This window comes from Condylostylus longicornis, unplaced genomic scaffold (assembly GCF_029603195.1).
Source record: "Condylostylus longicornis isolate FDR11 unplaced genomic scaffold, ASM2960319v2 ptg000055l, whole genome shotgun sequence".
In the NCBI taxonomy this organism is placed as follows: Eukaryota; Metazoa; Arthropoda; class Insecta; order Diptera; family Dolichopodidae; genus Condylostylus; species Condylostylus longicornis.
This window is the reverse complement of record NW_026578024.1, coordinates 12,183,037-12,209,039: the sequence shown is the minus strand read 5'-3', so window position 1 is coordinate 12,209,039 and position 26,003 is coordinate 12,183,037. Positions and strand designations below refer to the sequence as shown.

The 26,003-nt window shown below is 24.3% G+C and overlaps 1 protein-coding gene across 3 annotated transcripts in view; it reads right to left on the bottom strand.

Annotated features, from left to right (window-relative positions):
- LOC129611945 (neurogenic protein mastermind-like) overlaps window positions 1-26,003 on the bottom strand; it is a 168,698-nt gene that overhangs the window by 68,692 nt on the left and 74,003 nt on the right. For all 3 annotated transcript variants that reach the window (XM_055525373.1, XM_055525372.1, XM_055525370.1), the window contains exons 2-3: window positions 5,610-6,836; window positions 4,129-5,378 (exon numbers count right to left, since the gene is read on the bottom strand). In XM_055525373.1, coding sequence (XP_055381348.1) covers window positions 4,129-5,378; window positions 5,610-6,426 — 2,067 coding nt within the window. In that variant the 5' untranslated portion in view covers window positions 6,427-6,836. The remainder of the gene's footprint in view (window positions 1-4,128; window positions 5,379-5,609; window positions 6,837-26,003) is intronic.

The following is a 26,003-nucleotide window of genomic DNA, read 5'->3' as shown; positions in this document are numbered from 1 at the left end:
ATAAGTGTTAATAGATTAAACTATCTGGCATTTCACTTATGAAAATAACAACTTAAAAGAAGGAAGGTTGGAAACAGTATATAAAATAAGATACTATCATTAAGTCATACAGTTTACATGTTATGGGAAACTAAATAACAAATAACGAAACGAAATTACACTAATTCAACAACAACAAGAACCACAAATTTGACATAGACATGTTAGATAGTGAAACCAAAACAGGAACAAGAGAAATATTAAAATTGACGTACATACTGGCTCAATCGCAAAAATATTCTCTCCTGATGCTGCTGAACAAAATTTTGTAATCATAGTAAAATATATGGAAGACAAAAATCACCGTTTTTTTGGCGAAAATTATTTTTCAAATAATAATAAGCATTGCTCGAGGAAGGTGATAAAATATTTCACCAGTAACAACATTGTCAGTTAATCAATCAGTCAGTTAAATAATTAAAACCAATAACAATTAATGAATTATTAATTCATATTTAAAGGAACTGAAAATTCAAGAAGTAAGCTAGCTACAATTTTAAACTGTAAAGTCAATGAAAATTCTTTAAATATAAAAACTTTTGATTACAAATGTTGCAATACTTGTCTAGAACTTGTTAAACTTACAAATTCAACTTTTTTTGAGATGAAAACAACCTGTGTTTCATGTAAGTAAAAACCTTTTCTTTATCTCTAAAATCTATATATATATATATATATATACATATATTATATTATACATTTGGTATAGTTCATATGTATATGTGTGAAATATATTTTATATTTCGGGTCCTTTATAACGAATCCCTATACTCTCTATGTAATCAAAATAATAAAAAAATTGCTATGTATAATTTTTTTTTTCTTATTTTTTTTTTTTTATTTTTCCTTCTTTCTCTGTCTCTTTTTCTTCTTATTATCATTATTATTCCCTTTTTTTTTGTTCTTAATTCTTTTCTTTTTTTTTTGTTGTTACTGCCTCTCCAAATATTAAAAATACGACCATTGCGTTCAGCAGTTCATTCCTTTGAGTACTTAAATTTTGGGCAATGATTATTATAATAATAGCACACTAGGGTAAATGATGAGAGCGCGCAATTTCATATTGTATATATATTATGCTTTTTAATAGTATAGTAAGCTTAGGAATATACATAGGTATTAAGAGGTATAAAAGATTTTTTCTTTTACAGTTACATATTTTACATTTTTTTTTTTCTTATATTTTTGTTCTCTTTCTTATTTTTTATTCTTTAGCATAAAAAAAGATTTTCTTTTTCTGTTATGTTTTGGTTTTTTTTTTGTTTTTTTACAAAAATAAAATAACATAAAAAGATTAATGAATCAAGGTTTTTAATATCAAAAGCAAAACGACATTATGTAACAATTGGTGTGGTGCGGTGTAAATTTCATATTTTCATATAATTTTTTTTTTTGTTTCTGTTGTTTTTTCTATTTGTTTTTTTTTTTGGTTTTGCTCATTTTGTTACCGTTCCGCTTTTTGTTTTTATTCAAATTTATATACATAATATATACATATTATTATCCTTGCTATTATCCTTGAAAATAAAAATAAAGCAAAAATATTATCAGAAAGAAAAAAGAAAAAACGAAAAATGTCATAATTTTAAAAATATACACATTTAGTTTATAACTTTAGAATTGTTAAAAAAAAAGTAATAATAATAATCATGGAAAAAAACGTACGAAAATATGAAAAACCATCATAATGAAGAAAATGACAAATGAAAAAATAATTTAAGTAAAATATGTACACACTCGTAAGCACACATACACACTATCTGTGCAAATAAACGAGAAAATTCTGTATAAAGAAAAATTATAGGAAGAGAAGAGGCACAAAAAAAAATGAAATATTTTCATGATGACCATAAAAAAGAATTTATTTAATTAGAATTAATTATTGGGTTGATGAAATGGCAGAAAAAAAAATGATATTATAATTTTTCTCTCTTTGTCTATCATCAAAAATACAACAAAAGAAAAAAAAAAACAAATAAAAATGTACAAAAAAAATTAAAAAGAAAAATGAAAATGGTACTTTATCCGCAAATGGACATAATTTACTTTATTGTTCATTTAGTCGATCATTTCCGTACGCATACCAAATACAAAGTATACTATAAATGAATTACACTAGTTGAAAATGTCAAAATAAATAAAACACAAAAAAACAAAAATAAATAAATTATTTTGTATTTTCGGAGAGAATTTATTATTCGTATTAAGATTTTAAAGAAAAAAATTAAAAGAAGTCGTAAATTAGTTTTTTTTTTTGTTTTATATATAAAAAATCTTTTAAAATTGAAAAAAAAAATTATTAAGAACAGAGCCATCATAATATTATTCATTTAAGCTGCTCCATGGCATATTAATCATTCGTTTTAAGAATATAAAAATTCTATACGCGCAGTTGCCATATTTAAATGGTATATAAGGGGATCTTATATAAGCGTGTTTATTACAAAAAAAAATGTTTCAGCTTTAATTAAATCATAAGTACATAAGAAAATCAATTTAATTAACCTTATATAAAAAATTAAAATATGTATCCCATTTCATATTTTAATTACTTATAAGGGAAACTGTTCTAGCTATAAATAAAATTTCTGACCTTTATTTTTGAGGAAAACTTATATAGAATTCAGTTAAAATATTAATATTTTTTGGTTAGATTTTATCATCAATAGTAGAGTTGGATTTTTATCATTGTTTTACTGCAACTATGTCTTTCAAATGCGACTTTCCTTCTTGCACCATATATGATGCTAGAAGGAAAGAAAGTTAGTCAGATTATAACGTATCTAAACGAGAAATTCAATGCTAAAACTGAATTCTTAAAATGCAAGGGGTTTAGACTCAGAGACAATTTCGCTTCAGACAAGTACATAAATTTTTATGGTCACATAACATTCACTACTGATCATTCGCAAGATGGTAACAAAGACCCGCTCGAAGAACAGCGGCAGGTTATTGTCCATGCGAGTAAATCCATTGTAGCCACTTGTGAGATTTTCTCTCAATTGTGCAATCGCGTTGATGACAATGAGGCAAGCAGTTGAAAACTGTGGACAAAGTTAGTCGGATTATAACGTATCTAAACGAGAAATTCAATGTTATAATAGAAATTTCCTAAAGTAATAACTATGGAAAAAATATCAAATGGATGGGAAAAATGCAAAGAGTTTGACGCAATAAGATTATATCGCTGTTTCAACCACTAAACTATTTATAACTGCAGAAATGAAAAGAGAGGGGATGGCATAGCAATTTTTGTGAATAATAAATTAAACTATAATAAAATTGAAAAAAATGAAAAATATAATTTTACCATAATTTAAATTTCTCTATGGGCTGTCTGCCTGTCAAAATTAATATAGGGATGGGAATTGCCCTGGGTTCCCCTGGTTTATTATAGACTTTAAAAATTTCGCTTTACTAGTTTTTCAAACATTAAAATTATTTTATTGTTATCCTAAAAAAATTTATTTTTAATTATAATGTTTTAAATCATATTTTATTAATTGAAACATGTTTCATTTTTATATCTAGCACGCTACATACATATTATATAAATACCAGAGTAAATGGAGATCTAATTTACAAAATTTTATTATTCACTAAAGAGTACCTTATACTTATTTCAATTTAAAATTTGAAAAAAAGCAGTCGTTTTCTATACAATTTATCTTGATATCTATGTAGAGTGTTTTTCTAACTACTTTAACGTACCTAAATTTCCACTTCTTTGCCGGAATTATTATTTACAGTATTTTTTTTTTAAAGAATTTTAATTTGAAAATAAAATCACAAATCTTAATTCCATTTTTTTGAGCATAAACTAATATTTAAGCTTCTTCCTAGTTTAAAACTTTCACTTTGTTTTGAATGATCCAAGGATCTCAACTTCATATATTGTCATTAATTGTAACATTTTTCATGATTAGATGCCTATTTACAATTCATTGAACGAAAACGTTCAATGAAATTTGAAAAATATTTCTTAAAATACTTCAGCCTACTTAATACTTAAGTAATTGATTGTAAAATATCATGTTCAATATATTATAAGTATATACGTATATTCAACATATTATATAATCGATTTACCTGAAAAGCACCACTTCCACCACTACTACCGCCACCGCTGCCGCCTAAGAAAGGATCTCCTCTGCCATCATCTAAATTTGGAACATCTAATGTATAACCCGCACCAGATGGTGATGATCCTTTGCCAGGAAATGATGTACTACGACGATATTTACTTGGTGATATACCGGGCATACCACCACCGCCGCCACCAACTCCACCGGCATTTGATGCATTACCAAAAGGTGAATGTGGTCCAGGACCACCACCTCCAGGTGGATTCGGTGACATTTGCTTACGATTCATGGGTGGTAAACAACCGCCAGCATTACCACCACCCATTGGGTTTAAATTTGGTACAGATCTACCACGATTCCATTGTGCTGCCATATGATTTTGACTCGGATGTTGATTATGTTGTTGATGTGGTGGCTGTTGTTGTTGTTGCTGTTGTTGCTGCTGTGGTGACCATGGCATATTTTGATTAGCTGCTGCAGCTGCAGCTGCGGCTGCTGCTGCTGCAGCTGAATTTGCCCAAGCTGGATATGGATTTTTATGGTACATATTTTGTTGCTGTTGTTGTTGCTGATGTTGATGATGTTGCATATTCTGTGGTGATGGACTGTTTGATAGCATTTGTCCACTATTACCACCTGTATTTCCACTGCCAGTCATTGAGCGATTTGGCGAAAGACCATGCGAATAACTATTACCACTTCCGCCACCTAGACCACCTCCACTATTAGATTGTTGTGGTTGATTTAACATAACGCGACGATGCTGATGATGGGGCATACCGGAGCTAGAGCCACCATTACCACCTCCGCCTCCACCGCCGCCGCCGCCATTATACATTGATTGATTTGAGAAATTTTGATAATTATTAGCACCAAAACCATTTAATGGGCCTGGTGGCATATGACTATTATCATCACCTCCAGTTGGCCACATTGGACCTAAATTTGAACTATTAATAGGATTACTATGATGATCTAAAAATCCAACACCACCACTAGCGGTACCATTTAAAATATTAGCTAAAGTTCCATTTGATGAGTTTAAATTTAAATCACCAATTGCCTTTGCAACTGCTTGTTCAATTGGTGAATGCTGTTGTTGCATTGTCATTAATTGCGGTTGTGGCGATTGAGATTGCTGTTGTTGATGATTTTGTTGTTTACTATTTATATCCAAGAGACCAACAATACTGGATGAATTTGTATTGGTTAACATGGTTGAGTTACCACCGCCATTTAATATTGATGTTGTAGCTTAAGAGGGTAAAAAAAAAATAAGAAACAATATTAAATGAAATTGGCAAAATTAATGATTTTCGCAGTACAAAATATTAAGATAAAAATGATTTGTAGTAATAAAAGAGTTAAGAGAGACTCTTAATCCCTCTTAAGATTAATTATTGTTCTTAAAATCAGTGCAAATAAGCAGTTCTCAAAGAAAATCTGGAAGCTTATTTATTAAAAAAAACAATAAAAATTACTAACCTGCCAAAATATCATCCGCTGTACAGTTTTGTTGTCCACCAAGACCGATATGTATTGATGGAGGTGATGACACCATTATATTATTGCATTGACCGGCTGCATCGATTGTATCAATTGAAGTTGATACAACTGATGATACTATTGATGATGCAGCACTTGCAGCTGCAATTGAATTTGATAAAGATGAGGGTGTTAGTGATGATGATAAACTAAAACAATCTGATGTTATTGCTAATGATGAATTTTGAATTGATGCCGCTGATGTGCCAGCAACACCAGATGATGATGTAATAATTGAAGATGATGTAATTGTTGAATTAGAAAGCGAACTACTTGAAGTTGCTTGCTGTTGCTGATTAATATTTGATGTTGTTGAGCTAATAATATTTGTTGGATTATCATCATTAAAACCAATTGTTACTGTACTAGTTGGTGTCGTTGTTATACCGGCAGCCGCCGCTGCTGCTGCTGCTGCTGCTGACGATACTGATGATGAAGATGAATTAGTTGCTGTTGCCGCAATTGATGGTGTCGGTGATGATGATGATGTTAAAATTGATGAGGCAGTTGAAGCAGTCAACATACTGCTTTCGAAAATTTTTAATTTACTATTTGAATCTAAACTATTAATAACTGTTGTAATATCTATTGCTGATGCTGCAATGGTTGTATTTGCAATAATATCAGATAATTTTATTAGATCGGATGATTTTTCAATTTTAATGGCAGCTTGATTGTTTTTTTCTTCTGTTTTTATACTGTTATAATTATTGTTGTTGTTACTGCTGTTATTGTTGCCGGTAATCGATATTGGCATACTTTTGTTTTTATTTTCTTAATGTGTATGTTTTGTGTATGTGTTTATTTTATTTTTTTTTCTTTTTTCAAACAAAAACAGTTAAGTATTTGCCTTTGTAATTCAACATTAAATATCGATTGTATGGTTCATTGAAAATTGGAATTTTTCTATCATCTGATTTGATTTAGACTTGGTTTTGGTTTTTTTTTCTATTTATTAAATTTTTTTTATTATAAGGTTTCTTTTTTTTAAGTGAAAGAAGAAAAAAAAATCCACCAAAAAATTGTTTTTTATCGAAACGGTAAATATTTCCCGTTAGCAATTTGGTAACATTTTTGAGCTGTTGCTTTCTTTTTCTTTTTTGTATATTGTTATTCAACACTTTTTAATTTTATCAATTCTACTGTTTAGTTAGTTCATTAATTTAACTGGAAATAGGAAAAAAAATTATTTCGATTAGTTTTGAATATATTTGTAAAATTTTATTTGCTCTAGAAAAATATTAAATTAAAAAAAATTTTGTATTCAAAAATCTTATGTAAAATGAAAATTGTATTTGACAACTTGAAAACAAAGTGTCTTTTAGAGTAGTTCTACTTCCAAATTGTAAATCAAACATAAAAATATTATGTAGTTCAAATTTTATGTATGAGTGAAGATTTGAAAAAGACGGATGGAATTCCCTTATTTGTAAAAAGAATTTGTGACTGAGCTAAATGTCTAGCTAAATAAAAATGAAATTTTAATATCAAATAGATAAGGTAAGATTAAGATATCCCAGTTTTGTTACTATGGGAGCTTGAACAAAAAAAAAAGTTGCAAAAAGACAGAAAAGGAAATTTGCGAAAATTTATTAGAGGTTATTGTTTAGGCACTGTTACCACTCACATAATGCGTGAGTACATTACCTTAATGTACTAGTTTGAGGAAATTTTCAAATGGTTTTGTACGAAAATTTATAACTTAAAGGATCTATTTTGTGGAAAACTCGGGCATAATTTTAATGTTCGAAATTTTGGCATTTAATGTGCGAGTGGTAAACTTTGACCAAGTAAACCCATCGGGGACTAGACTCCCATATCTCTTCCCTTATACCGAAATAGTTTGAGTTCGATAACGGTTTAAGCTCTATATTTATTTTCAGTATTTTAATAATTTTTTCAATTAATATAAAACAATTTCTTGGTCAATGAAATATTTCACCTTCTATACTCTTTATTAATTATTTATATAACCCAAATATCAACTAAAATATATAAAATGCAATTTATAATTTGGTATTAACTTTATATACCAAATTTAAATATAATTAATAAATCTTTTATTTGCATTTTTATTTTGCATATTTTTAAAATATTTTTATATTTTTATAAAAAAAAATTTCCATTTAAAATAACATTGTCAACAATATTAATCATAAAATTTAAAATTTCAAATAAGTATATATGTATGTAAGCATACTTTAAGTACAAATGTACATTCATTCGTATATTTTAATATGCACAATAAATTTATGAAAATTCTTAAGCAATCTTAATTTGTTGCAAAACAAAAAGGAGAAGAAAACAAAACAATTTTCATCTTTAGAATTTTCCTTATTCGATTTGTGTTTTAAAATTTCTAATTTTGCATAAAATTTGAAAATGATTACTATTAAAAGAAAATTTAATGCATTTTCCCACACACTATCTCATATATGAAATTTTTGCATTCACTTGATCATGAAAATGTCTTCTGTTTTCTCTGTATATTTACAATTTCTCTTGGTTTTTTTTTGTTTGTTTCGTTTTTTGTTTAAAATAATTTAGACATGTTAAGATTTATGATTTTTGATACAATGTATGTAATACTTTAATATTAATGTTTTATGTATGAATAAAATTTTCTTGAATATATTGAAATAAACAGTAAATACACTTTATAAAAGAGACAAAAAAAATTAAAAAATTTGCTGAATAGTTGTAAACTTCTCGAATTTAAAATCCGAAATATTCAAAGTAAATCGTAATAAAATAAAATTTAATCGAGCCATACTCATATGATCTTTCGATAATTTTTAACTAACAGATTGCCTTCAGTCTCTTATACTTCATTTGTCAATAATTCAAGAATTACTCAAATTTATTGTAAATTAAAATCAAAAAAAATTGTAAAAGCTTACATATTCATATAAAAAGATCATTATTCTAAGAGATCTGATTCAAGATTTCAAGAATTAAAATCAAAACAAAACCTCTTGATCTTAAAATTGCATTTAATCTAAGATTCGGCAATCGTTTAGAACCAAGATTCGGTAAACAATAAAGATTATGTCCTCATTAAATAATATAACTCACTGTATATTATACAAAAAAAATCTGATGTGGTCAGCACATAACCGACCGCATTGTGTATTGTCTAGTTAAATGAAAGTGTTACAGAATATTATAAAAATGTCTGTTAAATACTTCTTTCCAATTTTTAGGACATTAGTAAGCTTATAGTTAACATACTTAGAAAAATGTAAATTTGGCTCTTAGTAGAGTTTCGCTTTGTGCTACCCGAATTCCCTGAAATGCTCGCCAGTTAGTTTCGGCAACAACCAGAACTCAAATATCAAATTTCAAGAAATTCCATCAATTTGTTCTGTAGATATGGTGAAAAATGTAAAATCGGCCCGCAAATCAGTTCTCGAGCCCTGATCTTTCCAAAAAAGTTATATGTTCATTGCTTTAATATGAGGAGTTCATATATTAAATTTCAATGAAATCGGTTGATTATTTCTCTTTATATACACAAAAGTGTATGTTTGGCCCGTAGTAAACGTCCAGTTGCCGATGCCTGATCTTTCGAAAAAATTTACATGTTCATTGTTTTAATACGGGGAATTTATATATTAAATTTCAATGAAATCGGTTGATTATTTCTCTTTATATACACAAAAATGTATATTTGGCCCGTAGTAAACGCCCAGTTGCTGATGCCTGATTTCTTCCAAAAGTTAGGAGCTTTTGCGTATGATCGAGCAAAGCTTATATATGAAATTTCAAGTAAATCGGTTGAATACTTTCTTCAAAATGGTGAAAAATGTAAAATCGGCCCGCAAATCCGTTTTCGAGCCCTGATCTTTCCAAAAAATTTATATGTTCATTGTTTTAATACGAGGAGTTCATATATTAAATTTCAATGAAATCGGTTGATTATTTCTCTTTATATACACAAAAATGTGTATTTGGTCCGTAGTAAACGTCTAGTTGCCGATGCCTGATTTCTTCCAAAACATACGAATTTTTGCGGATAGTCGACCTGAGCTTATATATAAAATTTCAAGTAAATCGGTTGAATACTTTCTTCAAAATGTTCCAAAATGTAAAACAGGCCCGCTAAAAAGTGCAGTTCCCGAGGCCTGATATATACCAAAAGTTGATCGATCCGTGCCATGGTGGAAACAAACTTACATATAAAATTTCATCAAAATCGGTTCAGCCGAACTTGAGACACACGCGTGCACACACAGACCGACAGACGGACAGACCGACAGACCGACAGACCGACAGACCGACAGGTTGCTAAAAATAGTTTATTTACACTTCCCTACTATGGAGAAGTACGTTCCCACCGAAAACTCGATATGCAAAATTTGTTGCCATCACATAACCTACCTATTGTTTACACAATACGGTCGGTAAAAATAAACTATAAATATAACAGAAATGTATGGAATTATAGGCGAATAATGTTATTTTAGAATTTAATTTTAAGGATTAAAATTATTCATTTATAAAATTAATGTATTCACGTACGTATATGTGTATATATGTAAACAAATATTAATACATAAATAAGGATTGTTTTTTTTTTTTAAATAAAAACCTCTTGCTGTGCATTATACATAATACTCAAATTTACAGAGTGCTATAGTGTAAAGAATGTTATGCTATTTTCAATGCAAAACTTAATTACAGTTACCTAACTACTTAAAATTCCCGAATATTAGAATAGAAATTTGGTATGAATTGATTGTTCAGAGATATTAGCGATTTTTAATATTAGCCGCAATTTAAATAGAAGCTTACAATAATCTGTTTTATTCTAAATAATTAATTAATGTTATGTCAGTTTGTTAGATCCTATAAGGTATCCATATAATAGTATAATACCCTTTACATTGGAAACATCCTGTTTTATGCAAATTCCGTATTTAACATTTTCATATAAATAAAAATACGTATAATAGTTTTAACATAAATGTATGTATTTAAAATTTTAATATAATTTATTTTTGAATTTACAATTAAATAGAATTTTGAGAAATTTGAATTGTTAAACTTATGCCAAATTTTGAGGAATAATAATAATTAAAAAAAAAACTTAATTAAAATTTTTATGTATATTATTATTTTAACTTTTAGTTATAAATAATAATATTATTAATTGCATATGGGTAGATAGATTTAGGTTAATTGAATTCACATATTATTTTATATCTTATATGGATAATAAGAGACATATATCTGTACATATATATAAATATATATATATATGTACTTATATGATGCACAAAATTTCAATAATTTATTGTAATAAGTTAAATTTAAAACATATTGATTTAATATAGAATAATTTTAATAATTTAAAACAAAAAAAAAATTTTTAATGCAAATTAATTAAAAAAAAACTGAAATAACAAAATTATATATGGTTAATTTACATAATTTATTTATTTAAATTATTCTAATTTGATTATATATTATAAATATGCATATTAATTTTATTATTTCATAATTTCTAGTGTTGTAACTGCTAGCAATCAAAACATTAATATTGAAAATGTTATACTGGAATTGCTCTGCTTATTCAATGTAAAAATATTAAAATTAATTAGAAAAGCGGATTGATCTTAGGCAAATGCTAACGCGATTAAAATTTAAAATTAAAAATGTAATAAATTAATTGTTAACATTTCAATAAAAATACAAAACATTTAAAAAAAAATTAAAATGTCCTATTAATATTTTTAAAAGTATTGTGAATATTACAGAATATGATAAAGCATTGAATAGAAAATTGACTACTATATCGCTTACTATCGCTTTCAATAGTATCGCCTATTATTTACTAATTTAATGCTTATTTCGTGTGTGCCCCTTTATTAACGTTACTTAGTGCTTTATGCCAGATAATTTCTGGCCTTCCTATACTTTATTCCATGTCAACTCCGTTCTAATGCATAACTCAAATAAACCAATTCTATTAAAATTTTCGTTCTTCTTTCCTCTTTACTTTAAAATCCCTTGCTTTCTGGCTATTTCAGTGAAAAGAATCATATGTAATACAAAACAATTACAATTACATACCGTATATCTATCCTTAAATTCAAAATTAAGAAAAATTTCTTAAAAGAAATTTATGAACATTCTATATATATTATCTATATACAAGATTAATATAATTAATTACTACAAAATTTCAACTATATAATCATCTCAAATTTAATTAAGATAATTTCATATTATTTTCAATTTAACGATAATTCTATCTAAAAAAGAGCGAGTTATTTAAACACTTCTTTGGAATTAATTTTAACTTAACCAAAAATTTTCTATTAAATCAAAAATCATTAAAATTTTATATAAATTTTGCTCATATACACACAAGCATACTGAAAATATTTAAATCATTTCATATTATAATGCGTATAATGGAAAATCTTAAAATAGCTAAATGAATTTTGAAAAATTTAGAAAAAAAAAAAGTTTTCTTTTAATATTAAAAAACATAAATTTGCAACAGTTTATAAAATTTCTTCGAAACTTGGAAATATTCAAAACCAAAATTTTAATTAATTTTTATTCAAAGTTATTTTCTATATGGAATTATAAGTCATAAAATATATAGAATTTAGATTCTTTAGAGTATATATACGAGTACATATATACCCCGTATATATATGAAATAAATGCATAATACTTAATTGAAATTTTTAATAATATTTTCTTAAACATGTATATATATATATAAACATGAGATGAAGACTGAATGAATGAAAACTTTATCTAAAATATTATAAGTTTTTTTAGTTTTCTAAAATAATTTTATATTAAACAGTCCAAGTTTTTGATATTAAGAGCATAAAATTTTAGATATCACGTATTTTCGATGCGATTTCGAAATACACTTTTTATGAAAATCAAATTCATGGTTCTTGTTGAAAGCATAAATTTCAAATTATTATAAGAAAATTCGCAATTTAATATCTTGATTTTGATATGAAATATTTAAGTTGAAATAATTCTAATTAATCAGTTAATTAAAATTGAATTGAATATTCTATAAATTAAACTAAATATTTTGTGTTATATAAAAGGCCACTGGAACTTTAAAATAGTAAAAAAATCCATTTAAATGGATATATCAAGGCACATAATACAATGGATTTTGTAATAGAAATTGTAACAAACTATCAAATACATTCACTTATAAATTTTTTTCATAAATTATAAAATCATTAAAAATTTAATTTTCTAATCATTAAATACCAATTCAATGTAATTAATAACACAAAATTTTCATTAATGGCACCAATTCTAATCCAATATAGAAGTAGAAAATTGTATCTTGATGGAAAATGTTTAAAAGATTTTTCATTTGATTTTATGTTTTTTTTTTTACAATTTGCAATTTTCATTCGTTCATAGTTTGTAATTTAGACCCGAATTTGTAATTACATTCAAGCTAGAGACCATCATTAGAATATTTTTTAAATTAGTAGATTTGTATTGGACAACATTTTGTATCAAATACAAGTCGACTTTTTTCATAAGTTTCTAATGAATACTTTTCAGAATTTCTTTTTATATTATTGGGCCCTCATTTTATGATAGTTTCGTTATAAATTAAATTAAGTTACTTTTAATGTTAGAATATTGGACGGTACAATGTCTATGAAAACTATTATTTTTTAATATTTTTAAATAAACAATTTTCCTATACCAGGAACTTTGATTTACAATTTATATATGTACATGATATACAAGAATTTTATTTTTATTATAATTATTTATACTGTAACTAATGGATATTTCGGGTTAAAAAAAAAAAACTTCTTAAGAATATTAGTTTATTGTGTATTACAAAAAAAAATTTAACAAATTACTTTTCTTTATAATTCAAAAATATAAAATTTACCACAAAAAACACAAAAATATGAAAACTTCTTTAAGGAGATGAAAAATATTAAAATAAAAGGCAAAAGAAAAAAATAACAAAAACAAAGTTCTTTTCACATTAATTTTATTTTTTTTCGCTCATCAAACCACATTATACGAATGTTAAAATTTTTATAAGAAATTGGAAAAAAAAAACCCTCAAAAATAAGAAAAATAAGAAAAATACAAAATGAAAATTATTTTATATTATGACTCAATACAATGACGCCATAACTATTTTAACTCGAGAAAATAATTTTAATGTAAAAAACGAGAAGAAAAGAAAAATAAAAAAAAAAATCTCAACTTATAACTTTTAATTTTCATAAGAAAAACATACAAAAAGTAGAGTTAAAAAAGACAAAATAAAAAAAAAACAACAACAAGAAAAAAACATGAAAAATAAATTTTCGCTTTTTGATTTCTAACGCTTCGAACGAAAGAAAATCGAAAAAAAAAAATAATAATTTTTTTTTCCTTTGCCTTTTTTATAACCGCATAAAAGAAAAATAAGTTAATATTATATTTGCGTATAACCAACCGAAAAATACCGACCCACCCCTTTTTCCCTTCATATTTTTACTATAATAATAACAAAATTATATATGTAAATATATACATATTAATATTTTAGTATATGCATGTATACGCATAATTTCAGGGCTGCCGTTTTATTTATAAGAAGAGGAGTGTTTTTTAATTAAAAACGGAATATTTACGAAGAAAAAGAAGAGTAGAAAGCAGATAGAGAAAAAGAAGACTCTGAAAGCAGATTACAACAAACAGAGATGCGTGACTGTATGCAAAAATTTAGATAACTAATTTTACATGAAATTTAAATTATATACAATTCCCGGCATTGATAAATATTCCAAACATAAAAATCAGTATCCTATTAGATCAGTTTTCACTAAATCTTGTGTTATTTCCAAATCGTACATTGTATTAAATCTTATAGTCCCTTTTGAAAATTTCAACTCCATCTATTAGAAAACATTTACCTATATACACGATAGGAAATCAAAAGGAAATATATGATAGGAAATATGATAAGGTAATACATAAAACAGAGGAGTATATAGTAGTAGAGTCAGCAAAACAGTAGTACAATCACTCTAATCGGAATATAACGGTTATCTTCGAATATTTATATTTATAGAATACAAATGTTAAATATAATATGATAAAGAAAATAAATAAAAATAATAAAGAAAATTATATAATTTAAAAGCAAAGATATGTTAATATTACTCATTCTCTCTCTCTCTCTCTCTCTTCCTCTTTCTTTTCTTCTAATTCCTATTATTTACATTAGGGGTTCCTAACCTGATAGTCTATAAAGAAGGATAACATATAAATAAAATTTTAGAGCAAAAAAAGCGAAATATATTTTCTTGTGGTATAAATAAAATAAAAAGATAAAACAAAAAAAAAAAATTGAAAATATCCTTGAGGCAGAATTAATTTTCTTAATGTTCAATTGGTAAGTTAAAAGTAGCGAAGTATTGTTTTATAAAATAAACCGCAAAAAATTTTCTCATTGAATTCATAAATATTGACTTTTTTTTTATTTAAGTACTTGATTCAAAAAGAGGAGAGAGAATGGTGTTATAACTTGTTAAAAACTGTTATATCTAATTTCATATTGTTATATAAAATTTCGTGATGTCTTTCAAAATGGATTATTGGTTTTTCTGGCAAGTTACTTTATAGTTTACAAACACTTGACCGTAATACATAAGCGAAAAAATCTGGGAGGAGAACCGCATAATTGGCCATACTCTCATCTTAATAAAAAATACCAATAACATTCAATAATATTAGAAATATTTCGTGCCGTCCAATATACATTGTTCTGATCTTAATTAAGTTAAACGTATATCAATACGAAAATACTTTGATAATATTAAAAATTTTAGGAGTCATTTTAAAAATTTCATAACAATTATAATTTTAAATAAATATTACATCAAATTTTCATTTTAGTTTATTAATATTTGTAATAAGTTTCGGTAAATGAATTAAATATGAGAAAAATAATTTAACAACGATAGAAACTGCATAAGAATTTCAAAATATAAAAAAAAATGTTAACAATAAGTACAAAAAAATTAAAAATTGCACCTACATATATGCAAAATTATGAAATTTCATTGAAAATTTTAGAAATTTCCATTTAAAAAGAAAACTCAATTTTTCTGTAATCCTTACTCATTTAAGTATACGTGTCTCGAACTTTCATCAAAAATGATAATGAATCAATAATAACAATTTATACGGAGATGACGCTGTCACGCACCCTAATCTAATTTAACCTTACTTATCATATTATTTATTAATTTATTAAAAAGTACAATCACCCATTACCCCCTCTTTTTTTTTAAATAATAAAAGCATCCTGACTTGCATGTCCTCTCTTAATTCATCTCAAAACACCATATACATTAAATATACATACAAACATACACACTATTACTTTATATATATAAAAGTATTTACTACATTATTTTCTTTTTCAATCAATTCAATTCTATAAAAAATAAAAAAACCAAAAAAAAGAAAGTCCAATTTACAGTTTACAATGACTTTTTTCTATAAAATAGTTATTTTTTTTTTTTTATATTCAAAAACCTACTGAAGGAATGGAAGAGAAGTTATAAAATGAAATAGCAACAATAATAAAAAGAAGAAGAAAAACGAAATGAAAAAAAAAATTAGTAACAATAAAATAAGTTCGACCCTGAATGACATTTCATTGGAAAAGTTTCTTTACAAAAAAAAAATCAAAAAAAAAAAAAAATAAAAAAGCAAAAATTAAAAGAAGAAAGGAAAATGAGTTTTGTTTTTTTCCAATTTCTTTTTTTTTTCCCTCTCTTTCTCTCTCTGTGTGATAGCACACAGAAAAATTCAAAATCCTTTTCTATATTACTTTTCAAAAGAAAGTTAGTGCTTTTTTGTTTAGCCAGAGATATTTTTACGCGTTAAACCTAAAACAGATTAAGATAGAATTCAAGTTAAAATTCTATTCCCCCCCCCCCCCCCTCATTTGCTTTTCTGACATTTTTTGCGAGCAAAAGGATTTCTTTTTATGTGAAATATATATGTATATATTTGTATATATATGTATAAATATTTTTTGTCGACTTTCCTTTCATCATTCTATCATACTAGCTATACAATGAATTATTTGGAAATTTTTAAAATTTCAAAGGAACTGAAAATTTTTGTTTTGCTTTTTCTGTTTTTTTTTTTAGGTTTCTAAAAGAAATGAACAGAATTGAAATCAGAGAAATATAAGTAAGACATTCTGATAGAAAAGTAAATGGTATAAAAATATTTAAGAGAAATATTACAGAAAAGGACAATAATAATGAAAGTAAGGAAAAGAGAAAAAAATATAAAGAAGATGAAAAAAAATGAAAAATTTTTATGCTAAAATTTTTAAATATAAATTTATAGAGTAAGTATGAATAAGTTTGTTTGTATGTAAATAATATAAAAATATTTTTTATATTAAATTTTATTTTTGGGTGTTAAATATAATTCAATTACATTCATACTTTACAACTTGTTGTATTCCAGAGAGTGAGAGAAAAAACAGAAAACAAAAATAAAAATTTTATTATTGCAAAAAAAAAAAAAAGACAAAAAAAAACTTTTCTAAAGAGAATAAGTGAAAAATGAAATAAAAAAAAAACAAAACATAAAATAAAAACATAAAGAGCAAGAAAATTATCTCTTTTTATTTTAAATTAAGCTGAATAATTTGCTGAATAGTGTGCTGAATAGCAAATAATAAGAAAAGTTTTTATTTTCATTTCATTTTTAATCTTCTTTACAAATTTAACAATATTTTATTAAAATTATTTAAATTTCAATTGTATTTTATATTCTTCATTATAATTTATTTAAAGAAAAAAAATTCAATAAAAAATATTTTAATATTTTATTGGATTTTATAAATTTTAAGAAACTGTTCATGAATAATTGAGTTCGAATCAAAAATATTCAAAAATTTTTCATTTAAAGAAGCCAGAACTTTCTTAAAATCATTATGGAACACCAACGATTAATAAAATAATTGAATATTTCGAGACATACATCCAATTTAATCTAGATCTGGCATTAACTTGATTTATTCAGCGATACAATTTAAATTGTTGAATAAAGGAAAATGGCAAATTTAATTTACATTTATATTATATGTCCTATTTTTTGAGTCCAATAAAATAACTTGTTAAATAAATGTTTATTTACAGAAAAAATAATTTGTTACAGAAAAATTGATGCCAAGGTGAAACTCGTTTAAGTTTAAGACTTACCGTGACTTCAATAATGCTTTAAAAAAGATTTAAGTACGGTATTAATACGGTATTAGTACCGTCTCAGAGCTTTCAATACCTTTACATTGTAAAAAAAACTACTAAAGCTTTTGATACATTTTGGAATACAATTTTTACTATATCAATACAACTTTGACATTTGTTTGAAAATTTCAATTTAAAGTTCTGTGCAAATGTTAATTTTAAAAAAATGAATGTGTTCGGAAATATTGTTGTAAATAATTCAATTGAATTGAATGGGAAATCCGGTTTTACTTCAAGGATCTCATAACGTGGATTTTTTAAAAAGTTTGATACGAATTCACTTTCGTATTTCAGCCTCACTGTAATCAATAATTTTTTCCTATCCAAGGTCCATTTCTTATTACTGCAAAAATTAAATGTTAAATCAATATTACATTTAATGAATTAAGGTATAACTTACTGCTCTTTTTCCATTTTTAGTTTAAATTTCAAAAATAACATATACGTGAATGTTTTCAAAAAACTTTTTTGCTTATGAATTTGAAATATGACAAATGACACTAAATTTTGTATAACTAACAAACGTTACCACACCACTGGAAAAATAGCATTCTTATGCTTTATTTTGGAAAAAACTTGATAGCTAGCACTTTATTGCTGAAAATATATGCTAGTTTATTTTATCGGTTATTTCTGGTAACATTTATATGACAAGGTATAAGAAAAGCGTGCTCGATTTTTTCGATACCCGATTTACTTTTATTTTACGTCTCCATTACGTATAAAACGCATTTTGGAAAAGTGTACAATGTCAAGAACTTTTAGTAAACTTTTTGGAATTTAATACTTTGTAAAATTTTACGTCTTAAGCGCATTATTGAAGTCACGGTTATTCCTCGTCAAATTGCTGATCGAAAATTAAGTAATGTCTATTCACAAAATTGGTATTAACAATTATACCAAACAAAACTTTTAAATATTTCCAGAGCATTTTATTAAAAATTTTGAATTGTTTCAATAACCCCGCATCATACATTAATGTAAATTAACCCCGTTTAGACTAAAGAACATTTTTGTACGTTCCTTATTATCAGCTCGGCACGACTAACTCAAATGTGATCTTTTTACTTTTCACCCAAATTTAATGTATTTTGTTTTTACTTATCTAGTTAAAATAGAAAATTTTCATAATTTCTCAACTTTTAATGAAATATACTGTCAAAATATAATTACATAAAATTTTTTACGTGAAGGTCATACACAAATTTTTGTTATAAACAAAATTTATATTTATGATTTTTAAATTAATATATAAGTACATATATACAAATATATATATGTACATTTAAACCTTGAAGGCAATAATACTTAATTACAGACAGACTCCTACATTATAATTTTAATTTATAGAATAAATCTTGACAAAATATTATGAATAACACCTACTTATATATATTTGAAAAAAATAAAAAAACCACAAAAAAAAAATATAATAAAAATAATAAATAATTTAAATAGACATTCGATTATAAGCTTGAAGCAAAAAATTCTTTTAATCAAATTATATAAATTCAATTTGTCATCTTCATTTATTTTCACCTTGTTTATTAGAAAATAAATTTAATTGTATAATGCTATTATAAAAAGAAATACTTATGTATATATATATATATGTACATGTAACTCTAGGGTATTACAATTATTTATAAAAACATTTTATCGTTATCGGGACAATAAAAAACAATCAAAATATATTTTTATCATTTTCATATATATATATATATATATATATAAAATAATTGGTATAGCTTAAAAACAAAAAAGTCCTTAAAATATTATTCAATTTCCTCTTAATTAAATACACGCATACACGTATATACACTGTATATAATTTTAATATAACTAATTCATTATCTTACAATGTTATACACATTATATGTAGGTTATTAGAATTATATTCTGTTTTACATTATAACAGTATAGAAGTTTTTATCAGTAAATTTAATTCTCTTGCTATTTTTTTTAAGGATATTTTATAATAGATGTATGTATGTATACGTATAATAGCTTTACATTTCATTTGAAATTTTGTTTTATTTCATTTCATATAATGTTATATTGTATACAACCTGTTATATTGTTCAAAATTGTATTCATCGCCTACAGTTATAATAATATGGTACTCATATATAACTTTGTATAAATTAAGAACAGTTTTAATTGTATATTTTATTGATTAAATATAGACTAGAAAATATTTTTAACATAATATAATGTCATTATGTATTATGTAATTTATTTATTTACTTATTATTTTAGAATAATTTAAAAGGAAATCAACAATTTATTTGAACGTAATTTTAAATGTTTTCCATTTTGTTTATCTCTTTTACATAGCCACTCTTTAATGGTTGTTTATTTGAACAGTTTCTAAATAGGTAAGAGGGTATATATACGGGTACACAGTATATGTGTACAAATATGTATGCATGTATGTATATATACCATATGTGTACATATATAAATTTGTTAAATAAACAATCAGTTTTTGTTTCAATTGAAGAAAATTTATATTTACACATCACCTAATAAATAAATTATATACGAATTTTATTGGTATAATTATTGGTATTTTGCGTATATTTTAGAATTTATAATAGAAAAGTTAAAATCAAATCATTTGATAATAAAAAAAACAAAATTTTGATCTAAAATTTATTTAGAATAAACTATAATACTGTAGAGATTTGGATTTTTTTTTAAAGAATAGTCATTTTATTGCGTTAAATGTACAATTTATTGCGTTAAATTTAAAATAAATATAAATTTTCAGTTTTAAATTGGGAAAACAGAATTTCATATAATATTATAATGTATTTGAATTGAAAAAAAAATATACATATAACATTATTTATTTGAAAAAAAAATGAGTAGGTAGCAATTCACAAAAATACCATAAATCAGGCAATTCAATTTAATTTTAGAATTAATAAACTCTTATAAAATCTTGCATAATATCTATTATTGCAGATAAACCTACGTAATTTTTGAATATTGAAATATATGCATTATTTCGAATCCACATAATCTAAAATTAAATCAATAAATTTAATTTCAAAGATCATATTATTATAAATGCATAATGAGTTTAAGTTTTATTTATTTCATTATTAATCATTCCATTTCTGAATCAAGGATTGGTATGTTAAAAAAATTATTTTGGACGCTTTTTATTCAATGGCAACCTCATTTGAATGATCTGAAGATAGGTTAAATTTTTAAAGATATTCGCTGAATTTACTTGGTTTGAAATTAATATTAACTATGCTTAAATATTTTTATCAACCTGATTGAAAATTTACTAATTTTTGTAAATAAAAGGCTGTAAATAATTTTTAAAAAAAAAATTAAATATCAGGAAAAAATAATGGATTGTAAATTATAGCTGGCATACGACTCTGATACTTTTTCATACGATAAGATTTTCGGAATGATTTTGGCGGGTCAACATTTTACTCAGTTTAATTTTACCATCTTAAAATTGTCCTTAAAGCATCATTTTAATTGAATTAATTATACCTTGTTTGATTTTTAATTTTTAAATTTGGAACAGAAAACGTCGAATGAATGAATATTTGCAATTAAAAATTTTCTCATCTTTCGATTTGCCAAAAGTTCAAAATGTTTCTGTTCTGTCCCATGGCATCTAAAAGGCCTGGAATTCACTTACGAATTTAATTACTTTTTTTGAAAATTAATTGCAATATTAAATATTCTTATAATATGTAAAATCAATGGACTGAAAATTATTATAAAATTTCTTTTACACAAATTATTTCGAAAATCCTTTGTGATTTTCATATAAATTTCCAAATTATTTTTGATTTACTCTCTGAGCTTAATGGTCAAATAGATATATTCGGCATAAGTTTTTGTAAAAGTATTTAAAATAATTATTTTTCTATATATGTAAAATTTAATTAATTGCTTAACCTTTTTTTAGTAGAATAAAATAATTAAATTGGGATGAAAAAAATGGAACAAAATGGATTTTTCAACAACGTACATTGTAATCTCTGAAACTATTTATTTAATAGATTGACCAATATAACAATGAAAATTAATTTAAAATTTAATTCAATAAATTACAAAAGAATTTATACATACACACACACATATAAAATTTCTCATAAATTTATACAATTAATAACGCGATTACATTCTCATTTTTTTTATTTGCTCATATAATCTTTTTGTTTTCGTATACTCATTTTTAACAAAATTTTCTCCTCAACTTACTTAAAATATCAACAGTTCAAAAGCTCATAATAATTACAAATTTTTTTATAGTTATAAAAATAATATTGTAAGTAAATTATACTTAATTTTCTTCTTCCCGAATTTTTTTTTTTTTTCGGAATTTTCTCATAAAAGGAAAAGTTTTATAATTAAAAAAAAAAAAAGAGAATAAAAACATAATTTTTTTTTTAACACTTTAAAATACAACTTTTTTTTTTTTTTGGAAAAATAGAGAAGCACAATAATTTCATTTTAATAAAAGTTTTCATTGAAAAATTTTTGTATATGTATATTTTAGTACATTTCCAATAAAATTAGATAAAAATGTTCTACTTTTCTAATTTGAATATGTCTGTTTGTTTATGATGTGTTTTCGAAATTTCTATATTTTTTGGTCTTTGAAATAGAAAACTAAAATTTTATACACAAATGCGGATCTTGTTAAAAATTTACTCCTATTTTTCAAATTCAAACTGAATCTATTTCTATCCTTTCAACTTGCCAAGCTCATTAATTGAATACACCTACATAACCTTAATAAAATTTGCAATAATACCAATGTATGGATGGTTTGTTTTGTATATGATTCTGAGTCAATTTACAATTTTAAAACTCTTTTATTTTCAAATCAATGATAATGTAAAAATAGTTGAAATTAAAACTCATACGCTAGTTAGATAGCAAAATATCGAATGTAGACGCAATAAAACAAATAACAATTTAACCAAATTTTTAATTTTTTTCAAACCAAAACAATTAAATATTTGATTGTTATTCAAAATGAATTTAGTTTATTTACAAAATAAATTATTTAGTTATACATATACATATATACATTTATTCGTATAACAAATCAGATGGCAGTTGTTATAAGAAATTAAAGAAATTAAATTATGAGACCATACAATTGTATTATTAAATCCACATTACTTATCCTCTTAACTTTTTCCTCTGCTACAAGAAAATTGTAGCTTTTCTTCAACCCTTCTTAAACACCCAAAGCGTTATAACAGGAACTCTTTGACGATTTATTGCATCGAAACCACAAACAATGTTTTAAAATTCATTTCGCATTTCAATTGCAAAATGATCGTTTAAATTAACTATTACCTTAAACCAGCTCATTTTCAAATATTGAAAATCATATTCAAGTGTTTTCAATACGTGGAAATGTGCTTCTTTATAAACCATTAATTTGATTTAAATTTATTTAATTTTTTTTTGTGCTATATTATGCGTGGTTCGTTGCTTTTATTGAAGAGAGGGAGTAAAAAAAAAAAAAAAACAGAAAATTATTATTTTCCTTCTATTAAAACTTATTTATTACATCCTTATTTTATTTCAATAAAATAAAAAATAAAATAGAAAAGAAAAAAAAGTAACGCGTTATTAAATCTAGAAAACCTTATATAAGCTTAAATGATGAAATTATCCTTAAGTTTTCATTTAATTTTTTTTTGCCTATTTTATTTTTTTTGTTTTCCTTTTTATTTTTTATAATTATTATTACTTTTTTTTTACTAGGTTATTTTTTTTTCCATTCCATATTATGAAAATTTTCTTCTTGTTAATATTTCCTTAGGGCAAGATTCCAAAATCTTGTAAAATCTTGAATAACATAGCACTTCTATATTTTTCATATATTTTTTTGTTAGTTTTATATAATTGTTTTTTTCTTTTAGAATTTTACAAGAATTAAATGTGTAACCATATAGGTATAATATTATGTGGTATAGATAGAAATTACGTTACATAATAATTATGCCTTGTATATAAAAATTGAATATGGTTTAGAAAATCTATATGAATACCTTATATTTCGTATATGTATATGTATAATAAATGTTATTATATAGGATAAATTTTAATTTTCAATTAATATTTTAGTGTATAAAATTGCCATAAGCTATATATACCAGTTAAACGTGATAAGATTTTTTTTTTTCAAGAAATTTTATTATTGCTTAAAACACTTACATATATGATGTAATATACGCCTCTATCATACATTGCTTGTGAATATATGTATGTATATGCAAAATAAAGTTTATGGGTATGGAATGGTATTTATTGTAAATTAAAATTTCTTTAAAAACTTTCTTAAATAGTTATACTTTATACTTATCGCATATAAAATATTTATGTATGAATTTTAATTTTTACTTAAAATATACTTATGTATATGTATATAATTTAATTCATCCATCCACATACAGTGAAATATACACATATGAAATATAAATACATACACACATTAACACAATTATTTCATAATTATGCAGTTATCATACATATGCAATGTACATATATGTATATGTATATGGTATGATGAAGCTAAGTAAATATGCACGTATACAATCCAATGTATATTTATATTTGGTGCAAAAACTTAATAAAATTCTACGCAATTAAATGCATTCCATTTTGTTCTTATTTTTTGCATTTTTGCATTTTCTATTTTTGCCTTTTATTGTTTTTATTTTCGTGTATACAGAATGTGTTTATATTTTTTGTGTTAAAGTAAACAGAATGTAAAAAAATTTCTTGATTCTGAAAATTGCAAATTTTGCTTAAAATTATAACATGCTCGTAGTAGAGTAAATACCGAAATCATGAACAAATATGCATGTATAAAGGCTGTTTAAAATTTCATTTCGACAGCTACATAGTAGTAAAATATGAGATTAGAAAATTCGTTGCATTCATGCCATAAAACTTTAGTATTTTCAGAAAACAAAGAGAAATTATTTATTAGAGCCGCGTATTAGAGAAATTATTGCAAATTTCAAAATGTAAGTATTTGACTTATACCAAATCGAACTTAATTTAAATGTGACCATCATACAGTTCAGAATTATTTTAATTAACTTTTTCAAACAACCTAAAACACAATTTCCTTTCCAAATCTATGCTTTTCAAAATATATTTATTATAATAATAAAAACACCCTGTACATTCCTTTAAAAAAAATGATTTTATAAAATAGCGTTATTCAAAATGAGAGCATCCTTTTTACATTACTATACTCCAAGTATATACAAATTTTGTTATTTAAATTATCCAAAAACATACACATATTGTATATTAAATCATATATCATCTATGTGCATTACACCAACACCAACACACACTTTAATGAAAATATAAATAAAATGAAATATTCGTTATTGTGTGTATATATGCTAAATTATTTTCCTTTTTTTGTTTACTTGACAAAATTGCACATATATACAGCATATATATACCGTATTCCTATATGCTATGTGCACATTGTAAATAAATATTAACATAGATCATTATATATATTTATATACAGACAGAATATATCCAAGTATATTTGTATATCAGAATCATCTACTATATAAAGAAAAAAAACTTGAATAATTAATAAAATATGACACGTTGGGCAATTAAAATAGTATTAAATAAGTCTAGGGAATTTAATTTTAAAAGAAAAAATAAAATAAAAAAATGAAAAAAGAGAAATTGTTTTTATAATTTTTGTGAAAATGATTTGTTGTATTTATTTTTTGTTGTTGTTGTTTTCACAACCAAAAAAAAAACTTAATAAAAAGAGATTCGTAGTAAAAATGTTATTCACACAAACTTTATATAACAAAAATAAATTACTTCAAATGAAAATGAAACGCAATAAAATTTATGAAAATGGTCATTGTAATTTGTCAAAATGAAGTTAGAAAATTATTTGATTTTAAATATAATATTAGTAGTTTTTTACGTGGTACAATGAACATTACATTGTACATAAACATGGTGGACTAATAGTAGAAATTATTTTTAA